This window comes from Protopterus annectens, chromosome 9.part0, assembly GCF_019279795.1.
Source record: "Protopterus annectens isolate FY-2018-M chromosome 9.part0, PAN1.0, whole genome shotgun sequence".
NCBI lineage: Eukaryota > Metazoa > Chordata > Ceratodontiformes > Protopteridae > Protopterus > Protopterus annectens.
The window spans coordinates 416,187,456-416,211,637 of NC_056743.1; the positions used below are offsets into that span (position 1 = coordinate 416,187,456).

The 24,182-nt window shown below is 40.2% G+C and overlaps 1 protein-coding gene across 1 annotated transcript in view; it reads right to left on the reverse strand.

Moving 5' to 3' along the window:
• DOK2 (docking protein 2) overlaps nt 1-24,182 on the reverse strand; it is an 816,359-nt gene that overhangs the window by 85,546 nt on the left and 706,631 nt on the right. The window contains exon 4 of the mRNA XM_044082956.1: nt 22,535-22,707. Within this exon, the coding sequence (XP_043938891.1) occupies nt 22,535-22,707 (173 nt within the window). The remainder of the gene's footprint in view (nt 1-22,534; nt 22,708-24,182) is intronic.

Consider the following 24,182-nt stretch of genomic DNA (forward strand, 5'->3'; position numbering starts at 1 on the left):
TCTACAAGGTCTATGGCAACTTCAGCAGCTTTCCATGCTAGGGCTTCCCTCAATGACATTTGCTCATCTGCTATATGGGCTAAACCCCATGCTTTTATCTTTCATTACAAATTGGATTTGGCCTCCAGAGGAAGAGCTTCTTTTGGTTCCATGGTGCTCAGGTAAGTCCTTCCATGAGGGCTGCCCAGGGATACAGGTAGCTGGGGACTCTGTCCCATCAGTAAGGAATGAACGAAGATTAACAACATCAGATAAAGAAGTTATGTCTTACCATAATTTTCCATCTGTGTTGTTGATCTTCGTTCATTCATTACTCCCCACCCTCTGTCCCCCTCCGGTGGTTCCTGGTTGATCTCATATACTCCTTTTTTCCATTATTGTAGGTCTGTTATGACCAAAGGTAGCCTTTACTTTTGTCTATCAACTTGCAAACTCGATCTGAGGTAACAGAGAGCAGAGCATTCTGGGTAGGATCATGGCTCGAGAGTTTTTTTGGCTGATGCAAGCTTGGTATGAGGCCGGCTTGGTTCTGAGGATGGAACCGATAACTCATCAGTAATGAATGAATGAAGATCAACAATTCCGATGGAACGTTATGGTAAGACATAACTTCTTTTCCTCTTTTAGAGTCCGTTCTGCTATGGCACTAGCCTCCTGTGGGGATTTTTTTCAAGGGCTTAGATACCAGGTCCATGCTAGAAGCAGCTACTTTGTCTTCTTTTCACAATTTTACTAAACATTATAAATTGGATGTGTTTTCTAGGGCCAGAGCAGTTTTTCTGGGTCCATACTCTAAAGCATTTTGGACTGTTCCTCTGTTCCCTCCTTCACCACCCTCTCTCTTCAGTAGCTTTAGTACTCTCCCTCTTGTAAGGAGTTGTGCAGCAGTGATCTTGGAAGGGCATTGTACGGTTATGTAAGAACTTAAGATAACAGTAGATGTCCTACTGATTGATCACTGTTAGTACCCCCCCTTTTTTCTCTTACCAGAAAGCATTCTTTCTTTTCTCCTTTTCTTTACGGACGTGTATATTTGTATATAGTTAACCTGTCCTTTGATTTTCTTGGGTCAACTAAGTTCTGAGGATTTTATGTGTGTTTGTCCCTTATGTGCCTCCCGCCTTCGGGCTTAGCTCATATGTTGGATATACAATACATAGAAGGGCCCAGGCTTTGATATGCTGACTGGCATATAACTATCCTATGCAGGATATCCCTCTTCTAAAGAGTACTGAAACGGTGATAAGTAGGTCATCTACTGTTATGGTAAGTTCTTGTTCAACTTTACTTTCATCAAGCAACCGTATACATTACTCAGTGTAAAAACACTTGGTAATATAAAAAAATATGTTTTTGCAGGGAGACAAACTCTAGACATTTCTCTTACTCCTGAAATTTGTATACCTTACCTCCAAGACCGCACAGACATGAAGAAAGGAAAACAGTTTGCTTCGTGCATGATCTTCATGTCAGCAAACTAATGCTAAAATGGTGCTATTTGGTATTTTCAACTTCTAATCAGCAGTAACATTCAATAGGTTGGACCTGCTGAGTTATCATCACTCACTGGGTCCATGACTGGTTATCCTGGTCTTGTTTTTTCCTACCATTTTTCTCTATATACAAATAGTTACAGGAATTAACAACTAAACTCATTTTATAGATATTTTTATGTGGTTGAGTGTTTGTGCTCAGAGTAGTTTGTTGTCTTATTTAGTTTTAAAGTTATTCACATTTGTTGTTACCAATGAAAAGAAATTCTTTTAAAGTTCTTTTTCCATTTTATAGTTAATTCGGAGATGCGTATAAATGACCTGCCCCTCGTTTTATATGTTAATTTGTACAAAATTGCATGATGGTTGCAGCATACCTTTAGCCTTGTAGTGTTAAATTAAATGAGTTTGAACATAGCTCTGTTCATAGTTTTCCCCGACATAGAATCTGGCATGTTTAATCTTCAGATGATTTGCATTAAAAATGATTGGAGATGGAACAAGTGTTGTTGAGTAGATCACTAATCATTGATCAGTTGCCTAACAGCATTTCCTGTGATGACTCATTGTTGAAGAGTTGACTGTGTAACAATCAAGTTGTAGTGAGATAAGTGATGTATTTTCATTAGTTGAAATAATTTTGTTTTCAACCTATATTCTGATTTATTTATTATGCAAAACCTCAAAAAATGAATGGCATCTATATATAGGTTCATAGGTAGGTACTAGGCTATCTGCCCGAAGGCATGTATAAGCCTAGCCAGAATGTGTTGACTTTCGCCGCCCCCTTAGATTAGTTCCCTGTGCCTCTGTCCAGCAGAGCCACTGAAGTGATCCCTGAGGTAAACTTTGTTTCCCATCTACTCGTCAAGATTTCTTTTGAAGAGTGTTAGCGAGGAGCTCTGCCTAATGTAGATTGGGATCGTGTTCCAAAGCATGGGAAGTTTCTGGGACAGGAATCTATCCCTCCAGCATGTCCTATTTATTGTTGTGGTGAGGTTTAGATCCCTAGAGCGTCTGTCTCACGGGGATAAGGTTTTCTTTAGGTGGAGCATGTCCATCAATTCTGGGTTGGACATGGCCTTGTATGTCAGGCAGAGATCACCTCTGAGTAGGTGGTATGCAACCGAGTACAGCTGTAATTTCTGAAGTCGAGCTGCATAGAGCATCTGTTTGAGGCCAGTGATCCTCTTGGTGAGGTACTTCTGTGGTCTTTCCAGCTGTTGCAGGTGACTTGTAAGGTACATCACAAATGGGGTGTTGTACTCTATGATGGGTCTGATGAGTGATGAGTAGAGGGGCACAATGACCTCTTTTGATCTGGATGTGAACCCTTTTGTGATTAGGTGGGCCACGTAGAAGGATTTTCTAACCACTTTGGCAATGTGATTATCAAAGGTGAGATTACTGTCTACTTGGGTCCCCAGATCCCTTATTACGTCTTCCGTATTTAGGTGACTACCACCTATGTGGTAGTTTGTGGGTACTTTGTTTTTTCCAAAGGGGATGACTATGCACTTTTTGGCATTTAGCTTGAGGCCATGATTTTGACACCAGGTATCCGTCTCAGTGAGACCCTTTTGGAAGATGTCTATGTCAGCCGGAGAGCCAATTATAGCCCCTAGTTTGCAGTCGTCTGCGAACTTGGTCAGCCATAGTCCTCCTGTGCTTGCTTGTACCTCTGAGAATATATATAGTAATATATATATATATATATATATATATATATATATATATATATATATATAAGTATATGCCGAACAGGAGGGGTCATAGGACTGAGCCCTGGGGAACTCCACTTGTAACCGATTTAGAGTTGGACCTAGCTCCAGCAACTCTCACCATGTGGGTTCTGTCCGTGAGCCAGTTGGCAACCCATCTTGTGACGTAGGGGTTTATGTTCAGGCTGGTGAGCTTGTCTATAATACCAGAATGGGGAATGGTGTTGAAGGCCTTTGCGAAGTCTAGATAGGCTGTATGTACCACCTTTCCCTCATCTATAGCCTTGGTAACTGTCTCAAAGAAGTCCACCAGGTTTAGGAGGCATGATCTACCCTTAACAAAGCCGAACTGGGTAGGGTCCAGTGTTTGGTGGTTCCCAATGTCTCTGTTAATGAGTTCCATGATGATGCGCTCCATAGCCTTGCAGACCAAGCTAGTCAGGCTTATAGGGCGATAGTTCCCAGGGTCTGTTGTGGCTCCACCTTTGTGGAGCGGAATAACCGCTGCTGTGCGCCACTCTATGGGTACGTAGCCTGTGGAGAGGCTAAGTTTGAACAGTGTGTTTATCTCAGATTTTTGCTTTATTAATAAATAAGGTAGTCAAATATGTTGCACTTATTTTCCCATTAAAACTATCTAAATAGCATTACATTAATGGAATATGTAATGAAGCACAGGAAGGTTCCAGATAAATGTTTCCGTAATAATTCTTGCCATGCCTTCTCCACTCATAAGTTCACAAGGTCAAACTGCACTTCATTCATTTTTTCTACATATTTTTATTACCTATCATCTACTGGTCATCATTCTCACGGCCTCTGTGGCATTTTGGTTTATCTGCCAAAGTAACACAATTCTTGCCAGATTTCAAAAGCTCAGACTGCCCTCTTTTCTCTTCCTGTGGCAGTTGATTGACTGAGTATATCCTGAGAGGGAAGCCTTTAGTTGTCATAGGACAGTGAGTGTTCAATCTTTTTCTGCCATCCAAAGAAGAAAGTCGTCTTCGTCTTCACAGGATCCTGTGCTGAGTTTTCTGGCTTACTTCTCAGATAAGCCCCAGTTTGTGACCTCCTTCATCTAATTTTATTGTCATTTATTATTCTCTTTCTGTTTTCTGTTTAAAATATTTATTTTGATATTATATTTCTGTCAGTGTTTACAGTAATTCCTGTGGCAGTTTCTGATTGTAGCAGTGTTTATTTGGCTTCTTCCTTTGACAAGTGCTTGATGTTCTTATTGATCACTGCAGCAGTAGCCTAAGCTATATGGGTATATCTTGCATAGAATATCACAGACAGACAACTTCCAAAGCTTCAAGGCATCTTCCATGCACCCAAGCCATTAGTCACTTCAAGCTCAACTGAAAATAGACAGGTGTGGGTGCCAAGCCCTTCAGAGCTCTCCTGCCATCGAAGAAAGTGCTCCTATCTGTGCTTAAGAGGATATACTGTCAGCTTTTATTGTTTCATTGCTGTGCAGACCCTTTGGGGAAAACCTTCCCTTATTATTTTACATGTTTAAATTTACTTTTCCGTGCGGGAAAGTACTTTTTAAGATAGGGGTATTTTTTTTTTATTAACTGTCATATGACTTTGCTTTACATTCAAACAAGAGCGCACTTTTGTGTTTGGTAGTTTAAAAGTTGATTTAAACATTCTAAAACCTTTTTCTGTGGATGGATAAACTGTATTTAAATTATGTTTGGGGCCTGATAAAGTGCATTAGAGTGCCTTTCCTTGTGTTTTTGTTGGGATAAGTGTCTTTAAATTTTTAACCTTTCAAATTTTACTGGCTTGAAAAAGTTAACTAAACAGCCTTTGCCACCACAGCAAGCTAGTAATTTGCATAGGCCACAAGTGGGTGATTCTTTTGTAGCCAAAGCTGGTTCCTCAGAACACTCATCTTTTTTCCTGCTGTTACCATTACATCCACTATGGACTGGAGGTTAACCACATCCTTTACAGCTCTTTGAGGTCCCCCTAGTGGACAAGGGAGAACCCCTTTTCTTGGTGTTGAGCAAAAGGTCATGGAAAGTGCCCTAGCTTAACTAGAATGCTGTGCCTATCCCTTGGGAAGCTGTTATTGCCATTAAAAATCCTGTTTGCCCTAATTTTCCTTTCAAAAAGAAACAGAAAACTAAACATATATATTCTGCTCCAGTGTCACTAGAAAGGAGTAGTTTATTAAGTCTGTCTCATACTCTGGTACAGACTATTGACCCTTCTTATCAGGTGGTTTTGGATAAGAGAAAAGGGAATTCCTCTTTTCTTGATGAGATACAAGAAACTGAACCTGGAGAGGAATTTGATGGGACATTTCTCAGAATTCTGATTATCTAAGTGGAGAACATATTATGTGAATCTTCCTGTCAAGGATTCTCTTTCTGTGAGACTATTTCCAGAACTTGCCAATGTTTTCAGTGCACGAACACTGAAGATTCTCCGCTCCTCCAGTCCTTCCAGTGCTGCTGGATGATGTGTTTTTGTCACAGCCTGTGCTTTCCCAATTAGCCAGCCTGCTCTACCTAATAAAGCAGATAGAATGTACAGTTCCTCACTCTTTCAAATTTCTGTACTCAATCTAGTTACTTCTTCTTCTTTCAGCTTTTCCTTGTTAGGGGTCGCCACAGTGGATCACCTGTCTGCTCATGATTGGCAGTGGAGTTTTACAGTGTCGAGTTGCCAGCCCAGCACCCAACCTTGAAGGCACACACATGCACACACTCATGCCTAGGGCCAATTTAGAGTGTCCAGTCCACCTACAGCATATCTTTGGGATGTGGGAGGAAACCGGAGCACCCGGAGGAAACCCAGGCGACCACAGGGAGGACATGCAGACTCAGCACAGAAGGCACCCCAGCCAAGGATTGAACCGGAGATCCTCTTGCTGTAAGGTGGCAGTGCTAAATGCTGTACCACCGTGGCTGCCCGTACTCAATCTAGTTACTACCAAGCATTTTGTTAACTCTGATTGCTCCCCTTTTGACAAGAATGGTAAAAAATGGATACATTTTGGGAAAAAAGTGTAAGCATCTGCAGCTTTAATGTTTAGAATGTTGAATTGTCAGGCTCATATGTTAGTTTGTTCTGACTAATTGTGAAAGTATGAGGAATGTTTCATCTACAGTTCCTTCCTGTGAGGAAAAAATCTGCTTTGTGTGGTTTAGTTTCTTCTTTTTCTCAGGTCATTAATCATTGTTTAAAGTGTGTTTATGGTTCTGTAGATACATCCAGGGTTGTTGCCACTGATGCTGTGTTGAGGAGGTTTCCTGACTGCAGTCTCAAAATGAGATGTTAAATTCTCCTTTGGACAAAAATGTTGTTTTTTGGTCCATCTGCAGAAGTTTTGAAAAATGTGATGATAAGGGTAAGCTTTTAGAGGAAATATCTCTCAGAGTTTTCAGCCCTCCTTCTCTAAATTTTCCAAGGATTTTTCTACTTACTTGTCCAATTTTGGCAAGAAACAAAACAAACAGTTTGAGCAATATGATGGTAAGCAAACATTTAAAACAATGACAGGGAGGTTCCAAAAAGAAAGCCGAAATACCCTAGAACAAAGGACAGTCAAATAAGTCAGAATGACTATATAAGGGGCTTTATCCCCCCGAACACACACAAACACACACGCGCACACACACACACGCACACGCATACACACACACACACACACACACGCACACACACACACACACACACACACACACACACACACACACACACACACACACACCACTAGCAGTCCCTTATTCCTTCCAGAAAGTCTGAATCTCTATTTCTGTCTTTGGCAACAGATTGTTTCAGTCAAATGGGTTCTGAGACTGATTCAGCAGGGGTACAGCTAGCAGTGGGAAGAAATCCCTCATTTCCAGGGAATTATTCTACAACCACCAGACCAAACCCCTCGTTTCCCCCTGTCCTACAGCACATGCTGTCTCGGGGTAATAGAAACAATTTTTCCTTACCAGTGGGAAGATTCAAGAATATTTCGGGTACCAAAGAAAAAAAATGCCTGAAGATCAGTTCTGGACCTTTCTTTCCTAAACCAGTTTGTGATAGTGCCCAAGTTCAAAATGCTTTCCCCACACAATATTTCCTGTCATTCATACAGCTCGCTGTGTGTGTGTGTGTGTTACTGTATTTCTCTCTAGGCTGCTTACCGGTTGGTTGTCATTTCTCCTTATAAATTGCAGTGTTTCTTGTACACTGCATTCATACATATATTTTTTGCATATTTTTTATTCTTTTTTACTTACCTGAAGCCGGAAGAGGTGAATTTTCTCATCCTGAGATTCCTGGGAGTGTGGATGCTGGTTAAACCAGATTCTGCTGCAGAAGTACTTGCTTCTTAGGTATGCCGCTTGGCAGAATTTAGAAGTGTAAGTAAACAGCTCCTCTGCTCGATTCTGCCTATTGTCTGTACTGCCCTCCTATTTCAAAATCCACACAATGTGAACGTAGTACATTACATACTATGGTAAACACAGTCCAAGACCTCAGCCAAGTTTCTGACAGGCTGGCAGTGTGCCTCACAATGCTGATGTCATTGCACACGCCCCTGCAAACAATGATCTCACTATCAACTTCAACTTAAAAAAAAAAATAATAAATAAAAAAATGGGACTTGAAGGGGCCACTTGGGAATTTGTGGCACCCCATTATTTTGCCCTCAAAACCTGTAAATACTGAGCTGTTCGGTATGGTTGACAGGTATGTATCACATTCTTGTCCCAAACTGATGTTTCATTGGTGCTCCAGTTTTCCCGCTTTAAATGTTGTTTTTGAACACTTATCAAGACCAAATCTGAAAAAGTTTTGATTTCTTGCAGTTGTGCTTTCAGTTCCTCATCTGATGAGATATACAGTTTTAAATAATTGACAAAGAGAAGATGAGAAGTCTTTACACTTTGTTTTCTAGGAGCCAAAGTATAGCCTTGGCCTTATCTATTAAATAGACAGCTTAATGGGTTAATGGCAAGACAGAATAGCAGACGTGACAGGGAGTCACCCTGGAATATCCCCCTTTGGATTTTTATCCCTGGAATAATAATTTGTCCTTTATCATGGCTTAATTGCAGAGTGGTTTGCCACTGTTTCATGGTCACTTTAATGTAGTCAATCAGTGTAGGATGAATCTTATACATTTTTAAGCACTCTTTTATCCATGAATGTGGGATACTATCAAATGCTGTTATGTAGTCAATCCATGCAATATTTAGATTCTTCCCCGTTTTACAGTTCTCCATTATGATTTTATTTAGCAACAGATGATTCTTTGTTCTATATAACTTTCTTTTATTGCCCTTTTGTTCTATTGCAATAATCAAGTTTCCTTCTAAATTACTATAAACTCTATCGGCATCAATTCTGGTGTATAGTTTATATGTCGTTGGAAGGCAAGTTATTGGTCTTTAATTGTTAGGGTAGCTCGCAGCTTCACTCTTAAGTAAGAGCATTGTTTTTCCTGTTGTTAGCCAGGTTGGTGTCTGTTCAGAGCGCGCATATAAATAGTTCTTACTCATGGCTAAATCTTCATGCAAAGATGTTAATACTTTTAACCAGATCTTAGGTACTGAATCTGTGCATGGTGTTTTCCAGTTAGAGGCTTTTCTTAACTTTATCAAATCTCTCTGGCTATTTACGTCATCCCATTTCATATCCTGTACCTTTGAACTTCTTATACTTTCTTTTACTTCTTCTATCCATTCAGCATCTTTGTTATGTTCCACAGGATGTTGATAAACACGTCTCCAAAATGGATCTATTTCTTCTTTTTTTTGGTGGTCTTTCAATTTTTTTTTACCTTGTTTTCCAATTCTCTATAAAACTTTTTTGGGTCATCAACAAATTGCTTATTTTGTACTTTTCCTTTATATTTATCTATGTATATTCTAAGTTTTTCTGCCTGTGTTGAGATTTTTAGTTTGTTGTTTGTGATAGTGCATGATAGATCCTGATCCTTTATAATATTGTGCATTGCTTTTATCACGTCTATCTTTGAGTATTTTTGTTGATCTATTCCCTCTTCTATACTCTAACAGTGACACTTCTTGTCTTAACTGCTTTATAGTTGTCTCGATTCAATACTTCCATGTTGATATTCGATTTCTCCCCTTCCTTTCCCTCACTACCCTGTGTTCTTGTGGTAGAACTTTAACAGTTATTAATTTAGCTGCACAGTAATATATCCTGTTTACGTCTGTTATATTGCATGGATCACTATGGACAGTCCTAATTACTGTGTTCATTTGTTTTATCAGACTAATGACTTTTTGGGTTTTATTGACCTTCTGCAGTCTGTTTCTTTCATTTATCTGAATATATCTATCTGTCTCTAGTAAATCAAGCAGCTCTTCTCTTAGCTCATTTTCTTCCAAACTGAGGGCACATTTTTTGTTTTCCATTTCCTGCAGGCATTGTATAGAAAGTTCTATAGCGTTTTCCTGTAGCACACACTCTTCAATTTCACCCTGTGCCATCCGTTGCTCTGTCATATGGGAACTCACTGGCCTATCACTCCTCAGCATTGACTGAGTCAGAGTTTCCACAGTTTCCTTTTCTTTCCATTGGTGTCCAGCTTCAGGTGAACATTTATACTGGTTTCCTGTGGAAGGCTCCAAAATTTAATTTGGATGTCCTTTCCTCTATCCTGTTGTGGTACTCTCTGAATTAGATTTTCTACACTGAATCCTTCACTTCACAGGTACTCCATAACCTCAGTTTCTATTTCTTTAACTTCTCTATTACTAATCTCCTTTTCTACTTTTCCTTGTCTTTTTATTTTTTGCGTTGTAAGGTTTCCGATGTCCGGATTCCTTTGCCTGTATTCCTCTTCAGATATCTTCCCATGAGAATGACAGAATGATATCTAAAATCTCTTTGGTTCCAGCCCCAAGAACCATTAGATTTTCCGGTTCCATTTTTGGATTTCTGAGAAGAGAATTCACTGGGTGGAAATAACAAATATCCCTGAATCTAGGTCTCCTCTTCTCCACTCCTGATGTAAAGCAGTCTGTCACCACGGACGCCTTTGACTTTGCTTGGGGAGCAATGTCAAGGGTGATAAAAGGGTGATAAAAGTGCAAGGTATCCAGGACAACAAAGACAGACACAACCACATAAATGTTAAAGAGTTGCTTGCTCTTATCAAGGCACTCAACTCTCTGAATCTGGTTTGAAACCCAAGACCACTTATTTATTTATTTATTTGCTGTTGGTTAACCAGGATAGTCCATTAGGCCAAAAGAACCCTTTTTCAATGGAGTCCTGGGGAGAAAAGCTCCAACACAGATTACACAAAGATTGCAGAGATTTACATTTCAAACATAACAAACAAAACATAACATTATAAGACATAACAAAGTACTGAGGTTACAATCACAAAAGTTAAAAAACAAAATTATATATAATTGTTTTTTTTTTTTTGAGAGCATTATTCTAGTAAGATTAGGAAGTGAGTAGATAGATGCAGAAGGCTTTCAGGATGATAGGTATTATTAAGCAATTGATCACTAGCTTCAATAAAGACTGTATGAGATGGAAGACTGTAGAAAGTTCTTTTTGGTACAGACAATGCCACAGTGATGTAGTACATAAACAAGCATGTACCATGTCGTAACCCCTTGCAGACTAGCCATGTTAGCTTGAAATATAGCTTCAAAGCACAATCTCACTTTAATCCTACTGTCCATCAGAGCAAAACTGTGTGTCAGACAAGCTGAGCAGGACAAGGGCAGACACTCATGAATGGAAACTAGATCAGGGTGTCTTCCAAGATTTGATCCATCTGTGAAGACTTCTGCAAGTAGACCTTCTTGCCTCCTCTCTGAGAAAATTCTGCTCCAGGACTCCATGCAAGAAGGCCTAGAAGACAGATGCCTTTTCCCGGAAAAGGAATGACCTGTCGTTGTCTATTTTTGTCTGAGTCAACAGTTTGGTTGTCAGATCTGATCAGATCCAACCTCGGCTCCTTCTGCTAGAGGTTTAGATCCAAGAATCTGCTCCTCCATCCATCCATCCATCCATCCATCCATCCATCCATCCACAACCATTTTTTTAAATTTTTACACATGGGGTCAGGGTGTCACTTCAACAGTGACAATCATCTAAAGCCAAGGTTTACAACAATGGGTGGCTAGCCCTGACACAGTAGTTCTTCCACATCACACACACTCGCATACACACTCACACCTATGGCCAATTTAGAGTGTCCAATATACCTGCTGAGTGTCTTTGGAATATGGGAAGAAATTGGAGCACCTGGAGAAAACCCACACAAACATAGACAGGACATGCAGACTCCATACAGAAGGCACCCCAGCTGAGTATTGAACTGGGGAAGCTCTTGCTGTGAGGCTATGACACTATCTGCTGCATCACTGTGCTGCCCCTTCCCCTACCCACAATTTCCTCCTTCTGTCTGAATTACCTCAGATCTAGTTTGCTGCCTTTTCATCTTTATTTATTTATGAGAGCTCCTTTTGTGTTCACAATAATTGAAGCCTTTTCTTTTTCAAATTCCTAGACTCCTTCCCTTTTAGTGTTTTAGGATTGTACATTATATAGATTAGAGTTAGGTTAAGCTGTTAGGAGAATTTTTACATTTTAGTCCTTTAGACTGTTAGGGATTTTTTTTCTTCTAGACTTTTTTAGCATGGTTATCTTAATAAGGATGGCATAAAATTTATGTGTGTGACAGTAGGTTAGTTAGTTTTTCATTCTGTTTTCAACTGTTATTCTAATAGTGTGGCTATTCATATACTTACATATATATATATATATATATATATATATATATATATATATATTAAATTATTAGATAATTTCTCTTAGAATTTGTATAGATTGTTTCTAATATCAGACAAGCCATCAGGCCTTAAAAAGTGTTCAGCCTGTAGACAAGATCCCTCCTCAAGATTCCCATTCCCTCTGTGTTTGCTGTTTGTGTGCCTCTCACCTTCAAGCTAACTGTGAAATTTGTACTGCCTTCGGGACCAGAGCCATTCAAGGTAGGAGGGAAAAATTAATAAAGGTTTGATTTACCCCACAGACAGGGTCCTGCACTATGTCTGACGAAGCAAGACATAATCTGCTTTTTCCAGTACCAAAAAGAGAATGATAAGGACCCTAAAGAGAAACACAGAGAGAAGTCTGTAGAGAATAAGACCGAATAAAAGAGAATAAGATCTCTGGATCCATCCAGTTTTCAAGTCTGATACCTAAAACTTTGAAGTAGTCAGATCCACCTACCAGTCAGGTTCAATCTCTCTCCCCTACAGCTATCTTTTCTGTAGAGACAGTGAACCCTTGGTTACACTCACTGATCTTATAGCATAAACTCCCTTCAAGATCTGCATCAGTAGCTTCATCACTGAGGTTGGAAATATCCACCAAAATCTCTCAGAAATGGGAGTCAACCAAATGGTGAAAAAAATTTTCAGGACAGAGATCCAACTGGGAGTCCTCCTGGTACCATCCTCTTCATTTCGATACTGTTCCACTACTTGGATCTGGTTCCCATGAGTCCTAACTCTTCTGGCAAACCTCAGTTGGATCTGACAACCCAAGAGACTTTGGCTTTGACTGCATCCCGTACTCTCTTGACTCCAGTGCTATAGGGTCAAGACAAGTCCCAGAGTCAAAGCATCAGTGTCGGAACACCAGTGGTCGACCCTGAAATTTTCAGAGCAGTTTCTCCCCCTCACCACAACAGCATTTGACAGCTTGGATCTGAGGTCCTCCTTGCAGCTGATTTCCATTGGAAATGGGAGACGCCCCCAGTCAGTTGACAGAGAAAGTTTTACATTGGCTCCAATGGCGGAATCGGCTTTCAAGGCTTAGGAAAGGGCCTTCATTGAACCAAGAAGGCAAGTGTATGCCCTAAATTCAAATCCATCCCAACACCCAGGGGAACCTGTTCCTCATTCCTCTTAGTTGGGCCAACAGGAACAGTCAGAATACATCAGCTTTGCAACAGCTCGACACTTGAGCTCCAAGTCTGATTCTGATTTGTGTTCACCAGAACCCCAGAGACATGTTCTGAGAAAGCAGACATGCAAATGGAAGCACATAGACTCCTCTCCCGAGTCAGTCACTGAGGACATGGACATGTATTTAGATGAGGGAGAAGGATCCCCCCAGATCTCCCCTCGAAGACATCACATTTGAGGGTATTCTAAAATTGATGAAGCAGAAGGGGGGATGGTCCACTGAAACCCTTTTTTGGATGAGTCTGTGTTCCTCATAGCCTTTGGCACTGGCTCATCTGAGTCCTGGTTGATACTTTGATAGATCTCATGGCACAGAGAGCATAGAAAGACCCTGATGTTACAGGGCCAATCCCTAAGAAGCCAGGCAGAATCCTAGTAGCTCAAAAAGACAGAAAACACTGTTCTAAAGATCCTCCAGTAGGTGCCATGGTGGCACCAGCAGCCTCAAAGAAAGAACTGTCTGTAGAAAGTTCTTCTGTTCATCCCCAAACCAGAGAGTTCAGGGCATTGGACAGGTTTCAAACAGACTAATGCATCAGTGACTTTTGCACTCAGGACACTGAATTACCTTGCTCATTTAATTAATTTCCAAAGAGATTTAACCAAGGAGATATCCAAGTCTCTTTCAGGTAACTTACCACTGGACATCCAAAAGACAGTGGATGCCCAAATGTCTGTCTAACAATCTACATATAATGTTGCCATGTGCCTGCTATGAAATGCAGCAGAAGGCATAGCAAGATCAGTTGGGGCAGGCATTACCATGTGCCATCATGCCTGTATGCAGATTTGAAACATTCCAGAAAGTTTCAAGGCATCCTTTAATAATGCCCCTTATGATGGCTCCACAGTTTTTGGACCTAAGGCAAAAGGAATGCTTACCAGGAGTGAGCAGACCCTGTCTGCTGTAGGAATCCATTTCTCCACTCCACAAAGATCCTATTCTAGGAACCAAAGAGGAGATAAGAAAATGTGGTTCAGGAAATCTCAGGGTTTTCACCATGATACTCCTGGAGACAGACTTCCACCCCCAGCAGAGAGGGAGGCATCTCAAGAGGACATCACCCTAGAGGCAGACCACAGAATCAGGGTTTCATGCCCCTGAAAGGTCACCCAGCTACTGCACTCTGGAAGCAGTCAGGGGGACGCTTCACCTTGCACTCACAAGCCTGGCAAATCATTATGTCCAATTCATGGGTGTTAAGGATAATCAGCAGAGGCTACATCATACTCTTTTTTTGTATCTGTCAAAGAAAAAATTAAGGATTCCTGATACTTCACCTGATCAGTTAGAATCTGCAGCAACAGAAATTTCAAAGTTGCTAGAAAATAGTCATCCAACAGGTCACCCTCAAAACAGTTATAATCCAGACTCTATTCCAGGTTCTTTTTAATTCCAAAGAAGACAGGGGACCCCAGGCCAGTAATAGATCTCAACCACCTCAATCAGTTTGTCAAATAGACAACGTTTTGGATGATCATGGTATTTCCTCTCTTGAGAATGGAAAATTGGATATGCTCTGTAGATCTCCAAGATGTGTACTACCATATAAAGATTCAAAGGCAATCCAGGAGATTTCTGTATTTCCGGATGGGAGCCAGTCATTACAAATTCAGGGTACTACCAGTCGATCTCATCATAGCCTTCCAGGTGTTCACCAATATTATGGCAGTCATAGCAGCTCACCTACAACTGCAATGGATCCATGTTTTCTCATATCTAGATGCTTAGCTGCTAACTGCTATCTCCAGGGATCTGTTGTTGTAGCACCAAGCATTTCTACTTCATGTTACATAACAGGTATAAGAATCAATCATGCCAAAAGCAAACTACCCCTACTCAACACATAGAATTCATAGGTTCTCAAATCAACACCTCTTCTTCTTCTTCTTCTTTCGGCTGCTCCCGTTAGGGGTCGCCACAGCAGATCAACTGTTACCATTTCTTCCAGTCCTCTGCATCTTGCTCTGTCACACCAACCACCTGCATGTCCCCTCTCACCAGATCCATAAACCTTATCTTAGGCCTTCCTCTTTTCCTGTTACCTGGCAGCTTCATCCTTAGCATCTTTTTCCTAATATACTCTGCATCCCTCCTCAGCACATGTCCAAACCAACATAAACTTGCCTTTCTGGCTTTGTCTCCAAACCTTCCAACCTGGGCTGACCCTCTAATATACTTATTCCTAATCCTGTCCATCCTCGTCACACCCAGTGCAAATCTTAACATCTTCAACTCTGCCACGTGACTCCTGCCTTTTTGTCAATGCCACTGTCTCCAACCCATATAACATAGCTGGTCTCACTACCCTCTTGTAGACCTTCCCTTTCACTCTTACTGGTACTCGTCTGTCACAAATCGCTCCTGACACTCTTCTCCACCCACTCCATTCTCAGATCAACACAATTTAACAAATTACTAGACTTCCAATGGCAAGAGTACTGTCATCAAGGCTGGCGGCTTCTCATGTACTTCAGTACTTTCATCCAAAAGCAAGATTGTTTGTTTGTTTGTTAGGCCTGATGGCCTCTACCATCAATTCCGTACCACTAGCGAGATATGCTTGGAGATAGAAAAGATGGACCAGGCTAGGAAGCAATACTGTTTGGCTAACAAAGAAGCTGCAATAGCAAAGAACAAGGCATCGGAGGCATTATACCAGCTTCTGGAATGTAAGTCAGTAGATGGCACAAAGAAAAGTTATCAGGTTGTAAGGCAAAGACAGAAAGATAAAGATAGCCAGACTCCCTTCATAAGGAATGCCAACAGTCCACAGGACATTAAAAGCAGATGGAAGGAGTACTTCCAGCAGCTTCTGCATGAAGAAAACTCCACAGAAGGTGTACTGCCGAGACACAGCCTACAATGAGAGAAGAAGAGAAGCCCATCCTAGAAGAAGTAAGAACAGCACTAAGGGAAATCAAGTCAGGGAAAGCAGCAGGCTCAGATCAGGGCACAACAGATATGATAAAGATGCTGGATGATGTAGTGGAGAAATGGCTCCTATGGGTACTCATAGCAGTGTGGAGAGAAAGGTGTATCCTGTATGGCTGGAGAATAAGAATACTAGTGCAAATCTTCCAGAACAAAGGGGACATTTACAGCTGTGAACAGTACGGAGTTATCAAACCCCTGTCAGACTGCATCAAAGATCTTGGTGAAGGTGATTGAAAAAAAAATATATAGAGCAGTAGAAAGTAAGATGGGAGATGAGCAAATTGGAATCAGGTCAGGATGCAGCACAACTGACCCGATCTTTGCAATGCGACAGAGAGTTGAGAAGAAGCTAAAGATGAAAGAGTCCAACTGGGTGTTCCCAGACTTGGAGAAAGCATGTGATAAGGTCCCAAGAAAGCTGATTTGGGCACCCCTGCAGTGGTTCAAAGTCCCTGAAACATGGGTAGAATTAATGCAGGTTATGTACAAGTACCCAATGACTCAAGTATGAACAGTGTTCGGTCTCACAGATTCCCAGTAGGAGTGTGCATCAGGGTTCAACTCTGAGCCTGCTGCTGTTCATACTGGTGATGGACTACATTAGCAAACAGGTTGGAGGGGACAGAGCAACAAAATTGCTGTATGCAGATGATGATGTAGCATTACAGGCAGACTCTGAGCAATAATTTCATCAAAGGATAACGGAATGGATTACAGAACTGAAGGCACATGGCTTGAAACTGTTTGTTTGAGTTGCTGACCAGGTTTATATCCTAGATTGGGTGACTTTCATGCTATTTGACTTGCAGATGTGTAGCAGATCCATCAGGGCTGGATTTGTGAGTGCTTTGTAGGTCAGGCATAGGTCACCCCTTAATAGTCGGTAGGAGACATATTACAGGAATAGGGCTTTTAGTCTGTTCACATAGTTCATGTATTTTCTTTGTGAGGAAACTCTGAGGTTGCTCCATGTGCTGTAAGTGCCTAGTCAGGTACATACTAAATGTCTCATTGTACTTAATTATTGGTCTGTTGAGGGCTGAGTACAGCAGGACTATAATTTCCTTGAATCTGGATGCCATACCTTTACTTATAAGTTGTGCCACATAAAAGGACTTCCTGACCACTGTGGATACATGAAGGTCAAAGTTCAGGCTACTGGCTATCTGTGTACCTAGCTATCTCACCTCTTTAGGGGTATGCTGTTGATATTGCAATTTGCAGGGGTATTGGACTTCCCAAAGGGCATGATAATGCATTTTTTCACACTGAGTTTTAGGCCATGATTCTGGCAGCAATCATTTGCCTGATGTAGACCCTCCCGAAGGATATCTGCATCACTGGGGATTGCTCCCAGATTGCAGTTGTTGGCAAGTTTTGTCATTCAGTGGCCTTCCACGTTAGCCTTTAAACCGGTAAAAACGTGAATTGTGCAGTCCTGGGAGGTGAAGAAGAAGGGAAATGTGACCTAACTTTTCCACACCATACCAGAGGTTAAGCAGCTAGTGAAATGTTGATCCTTTAAACTGACTGACCAGCACTCATGCCACTGTATATTTCCATCTTCTGCCAAAACATGACAAATTGCTAAGAGCCTACTATCTGGCAACATACATGAGGTTGATTTATTTACTCCAATTTAAAAAATATACAGTGAAACAGAAATTTATAGTAGACGAACAGTCAAGTTGGAGTAAGGAGGCTAAAGGCTAGATGTTTTGGCTCAGATTGTAGCTAACAATGGAGAAGGATACATTGAATGACATGCTGTTACTTCACTGTTGGAAATAGCAAAAGGGGAATGTTAGGGGTGTAGTAAAGGGACATAGGAACATGGGAGTGTATCTGTCTATATATATATATATATATATATATATATATATATATATATATATATAGAGGTACTTTTCTATTAACAGGGCAACAGTCTTCGTGAAACAGAACTGTTGCCGTGAAGCATGCCCAGAGAAGTACCTACACTTATGAAGGATCTGCTTGTTTCCATAAACTATCCGTAAAGAGACACCCTTCAGTTGAAAAACACCATTTTATTTATGTGAAATAACAGCATGCATACAAATTAAAATTCATCACATTACAGCGGTTTCTGTTCAAAGGCATTTATGGATTTGGCGGCACTATGCACAAATATAAAACAGTATAAGTGTAATTTGCATTATATGACTTTCACTTAAAATCCGATGGAGTTTTGCTATTTACTGAGGAATATGAATTCATCTGCAGAGGATCGTACCGTGCGAACTCGGGTACCGTAGTGTGTAAGTAACTGAACAGGTCATGGCAAACATCCATTCCTTCTCTGTGAGAAATAAACAGCTCTTTCAGGAGGCAAGGAAAAGGCCTGTTCAAACAACACCACTGCTTTCAAGGTTTGCAAGTTTCCCTGTCGCGCCCTTTCATGGGAAACATGTTATGTAACTTTACTGTAAAAGTAGGTTGGTTCATGCCTGCTTGCTTTCCAGTTATTTTGTTTTTTTTCTTACCTCACATTTATTCCCTGTTTCTGGCACAACCAAATGGTCCCCAAAAGTAAACAGTGACTCTTAGAAAGTGGAGCACACAACATGTGGAATGGTAATGTTTGCTAAGTAAAAATACATTTTCGTTGATTTATATATGGATTTCGTTAACACTAAATAGTCGTGAAACTGGATTTTTTTCATACAAAGTCGGGGCCAGTTGATAGTTCTCTTTATAACTTATCGGGGGAAAACTTTCAACTTGATTGTTCAGTTGTAATCTAGTAGCTTAAGAAGTCTGTTAACCAGATGTGTGTAAAATTTAACAAAAACTTGTATTTTTTTATAATTTATTATTAAAATAAATACTTTTTACACATATGTGGTTAGCAGACATGTTAAGGAACTGGAGTACAGCTGAACAATCACATTGAAAGTGTTGCTCCGATAACGGAAAAGTACCTAGATAGATAAACAGATAGATGTATATATATATATATATATATATATATATATATATATATATATATAGAGAGAGAGAGAGAGAGAGATAGGGGACTTATCAGAGATTAAAAAAAACATGAAGGTGGATATACAGAACTTTTAATGAAGTTAACAAAGCTGGATTCAAGTTATTCAGAAGAGCTAATGATGTTGAGTTGGGATCTGGCCTTAAAATTCAGCAGAGATACTCCATCTCTAATAAAAATGGATAAAGGTAGCAGCAAAAAATCTATTTACACATAGGTTAGTAGGTTCATAGGTAGGTACTAGGCTATCGGCCCAAGGGCCTAAGTAGGCCTAGCCAAGAAGGCTCCCTGGTTTACGCCACCCAATAAAGTTAATTTCCTGTGCCCCTGTCAAGCAGAGCAACAGAAGTGATCCCCAGGGTGTATTTCCTATTTCCCATCCACTCATCAAGATTTTTCTTGAAGAGTACCAATGAGGAACTTTGCTTGACTTAGATGGGTAGCTTGTTCCAGAGTATAGGAAGTCTCTGAGACAGGAATCTATCCCTCCAGCATGTCCTGTTTATTGTGGTGACAAGGTTTAGGTCCCTAGAGCATGTAGCTTGGAGGGATTGGGATTTCTTTAGGTGTAGCATGTCCAACAGCTCTGGGTTTAACATTCATATGTTAGGCAGAGATCTCCTCGGAGTAGGCAATATGCTACAGAGTAAAGATGGAGTTTTTTGAGATGGTCAGTGTAGGGCATCTGTTTGAGGCCAGTAACCCTCTTTATGAGATACTTCTTTGACCTTTTCAGCTGCTGCAGATGTCTTGTGAGGTACATTCCAAAAGGGGCATTGTACTCTATGATGGGTCTAATGAGTGCCAAGTAATGGGGAACAATGACCTCTTTTTTCCTGGATGAAAAAACTTTTATGATGAGGTGTGCCACATAGAAGGATTTCCTGACTACTGTGGCAATGCGATTATCAAAGGAGAGACTACTGTCCACCTGGATCCCAAGGTCTCTTATCACACATTCGGTGTTAAGTAGACTGCAGTTTATGTGGTAGTTCATGGGTACAGAGTTTTTACCAAAGGGGATGACAATGCACTTTTTGGCATTGAGCTTGAGGCCATGCCTCTGACATCAGGCATCTGTCTCAGTGAGGCCTTTTTGTAGGATGTCCACATCATTTGGGGACTCGACTGTGGCTCCTAGTTTACAGTCATCTGTGAACTTTGTTAGCCAGAGGCCTTCTGTGTTAGCCTGTACTTCAGAGAAGTAGATACCAAACAGGAGAAGTCCCGGGACTGAACCCTGTGGTACTTCACTTGTCACAGGTTTGAAGTCAGATTTGGAGTCTGCAACATTTACAGTGTGGGTTCTGTCAGTGAGCCAGTTGACAACCCATCTTGTGATGTAAGGATTTATACCTAGTTTATTGAGTTTAGCTATAATTCCAGAATGGAGGATGGTGTTGAAAGCCTTGACGAGGTCAAGATAGGCTGTGTGAACCACCTTACCCTCGTCTACGGCTTTGGTGACTGCCTCAAAGAAGTTGGTCAGGTTCAGAAGGCATGATCTGCCTTTCTCAAACCTGAACTGGGTGGGGTCCAGAGTTTAGAGGCTATGTTTATGAGTTCCATGATGATACTTTCCATGGCCTTGCAGACCAGGCTCGTAAGGCTAATAGGGCGATAGTTCTCAGGATCAGTGGTGGAAAAAGATGGATAATCCATAATGCAGAGAGGTAAAGCAATAGCAAGGGAGATTAAAAGGGGAGGGGAATATCAAATGTCTTTATGAAAGCAGGCAAGAAAATCAGAAATAAGTGGATGCTCGGGGGCTAGAAAATCAACAGTGAATGAAAATAGCTGGGATTAAAAAGAGTAGCAGTGTGTAATAGACTAAACTAAAACTAGGCTGTGGAGACAGGAAACTGAATATGATCAATAGTAAAGTGCAGAATTATTTGTTGAAGTGAAGGGTGGTTAGTACAGGATGGTGAAATAAAGGCCTTTTTTATGCTGCAAAAGTGTAAAAGGGAAAAAAGAAAAAGAAAACTAGCAATTACAGCTGTGTATGTCCTTACAAAACATGAAACAAAGTGTGTATACAAATACGTACATTTGAATAAACACTAATCAGCAAAAATACATGCATATATTTCCAAGGCAAAGAAAATGAAGCTAACCAGATAAAAAAAAAAGAAAAAAACATGTTAAAACCTAAAAGGTGTCGCAGAAAATCTATTTAGATATATCCAGCACACAAAATAACTTATAGTAGGTAACTGTTGTCTGCAGTAGCAGAGTTTTGTCATTCTTCCCAAAGTACTTACATTTTACCATTTTTCTGAGATTTAGGAGCCCTTTTTAGAGAGAAATTTACATTCAATTCTAGAGGGCTGCATTCATCTAATCTAATATGTCCGTTTAATGCTTTTGATTCTAGGATGGTATGAAAAGTCTTCTCCACATTTAGATGACCAACTAGAAAAGAATGCCAAGTGTCCCAAAACCAGTGAATGCCTATAGAGTGCAATGTGAATGCCCATATGTCTGAAGGTATACATGTATTTTCTGACTGTATTCATTACCAAAAAATCTATCACATGAGGTACAGCTGGTCACAGGTTTGTGGTTTACTTCCCATTAGTAATCCCCACGCACATTCACAGAAATAAAAACACAGGCTATGTGCATGCTGTTTTTAATAGCACTTATCTCCTTTAACAAACATTTCTAGTAACTTTGTTGTATGTAGTATACCCCTGTCACATACTAGTTCTTTCTGAGCATGCTTTTTTAGTTGTCTTACCTTAACAAATTACACATCTTCTCTGACCTTGTGTAATTTTTTTTTTTTTTTTTTTACGTAGGGGTTTAATTTTTGCATTATTAATTATCAAAGCCATGTTGTTTCCTGTGCTAATTTATTTTACATATTTGTTAACTAGCTAAGACAACTGGACACAAGCATCCCTTTTCAGGGGCGGCATATGGACACTGTCTAGTTAAGTGACTTGCTCAGATTCATACAGTTGGATAACGGAGGTGGAAGGAGTAAAACCCTGTAGCCTTTGTTTACGAGCAGTTCATGTAATAGTTCAGGACTAATGTTAGCTGTGCTTGTATCTTCTATAACTTAACAGATGTTATTCTTTTCCTGTATCTAGTCTGAAGAACTCTGGGTAGCACATAAGAGAGTTTATTCTAGTTTTTGCCAAGTGTTTGCTTTCTGGCTTTGCTATTAAATCATACTGACACTATTTCTAAAATTTGAATACTGACAAATCAAGAAGTAATTCCCTTTTTGCCCAGAGTTTTGCTTCTCTGGATTTAGATTCAAAGGCTATAAAACACACAAAGTTATTGATATGTTTTACTGTCATTTTTAGTTGATAGTATCCCCCCCCCACCCACCCACCCCAAACAAGTTGTATAGCATTTCACAGATTTACCTTGTCTCGTCCAAATCTTCTTAGAAATCTGTATGGCCACGTGTAAAGGATTCCACCTGTCTTTGTGTCTTTAATCACCAAGGAATCATTGTCTGCTTTCAGAATGTATGTTCCACGGAGTTGACATCTATCTGTGGCTTCGGTCCTCCTTGCAGTTACCTTAAATTCTTTCACTGTCAAAAATAAAACATACAAAAAATGTTTAAACTTGATGTTACTCAGTTACACATAAGTAATCTGATGATTTTGATATGGTTTGCAAACAGTTTTATGCCCCTTTCCAATAGATAAGATACCAAATGCATTTTATTTGCAACATATGGTTTGGAGCACATAGAAAAGTGCATTATTCAGTTGCAAGTAAGTGCATAAGTGCATTGCACTTAAGCTCAAGATGATATAAAGGTTATTACTCATTTTCCATGGTTTCTCAGAAATGCTGTTAAAAGCTTCAAAATGTATCAGTCCAATGGGCAAATTCAGGAAGATATGGGAGCAAATAATAAGTTGTCGTCTCTGTAATCATAATGAATCAAGTACTGCATCAGCCTGTGGAATAGTTGTCATAGTGTCTTTTTGGATGGCAAATATGATATATTTTTATTCATGTTCTGATATTTGGTTTATCTTATTCAGGGTCATTGGAGTGCCAGAGCCTATCCAGGCTGGCACTTAGTGGTTTTAAGGAAGAAACCCAGTCCTAAATGGAGTGCCATTCATTGTTGATATTACCTCATGTATCCATGGGCAATTTGGAGAATAACTTTTTCACCTGCCTGCCTCTGTTTGGGAAAAACAAAATTATCTACTGAAAACTTAAAACATGAACACAGGGGGGATATGCAGATTCCACACAGAAGATATGCCACCTGGAACTGAATTGAGGGGTTGGGAGGGTGGCCTAATGGTTAAGGTGTTTGCCTTACAAACACAAGGTATAGGGTTTGAGTCTCACAAGGGATAATTGGCTAAGCTTAAAATGGCTCGCAAGGGCAGTTAGCCTAGTATTAATCTGTGAACCTCTATTAACCTCTAAGAGCCAAGTGCATTGAGGCATTAATGCTGATTACTGTATCACCGTACCACAAGCATTCTTTTTTTATAAGTTTGGAGTACAACGTTTTGAGCAACACACTCTTTCAAAAAGGCTTCAAGTTATACAGAGTAGAAAAACAAAGATGTGCAAGGCAGGTTATTCATTATAATAACTTCACATCTCACATGGACAAAAATGTGATAGCAGACTTTATGAAGTTATAGGATGCTAAAACTATTTCCATGTACTCTTGTATGTCTATTTCCAATCACTGCTTTCCCTGTCTAGCAAGGAAAGGTTAGCAATGACAAAGGCCCTTAATTTGACTTGAAACTGCTGCTAGGAAATTATGATGTGACATTTAGCAATCTTTAAAGACGAGGATTGTACTCTCTGGTCAAAGCAGGAACAAGAAGAGAGCTTGCTCAACTAATCAGCTCTGACACAAGGCATTATTAAAACTTCAGATGTGGAAAGTGTTGGATTAATCAATGCTTAGAACTATAGGTGTGTACATGGGAGAATGTGGAGATCAAACTATTAAGGAGCATTTTATGTCACTTACAAGCAAAACCAGAACAGAAGTTAATGCAATGAATATTGCATGATGGA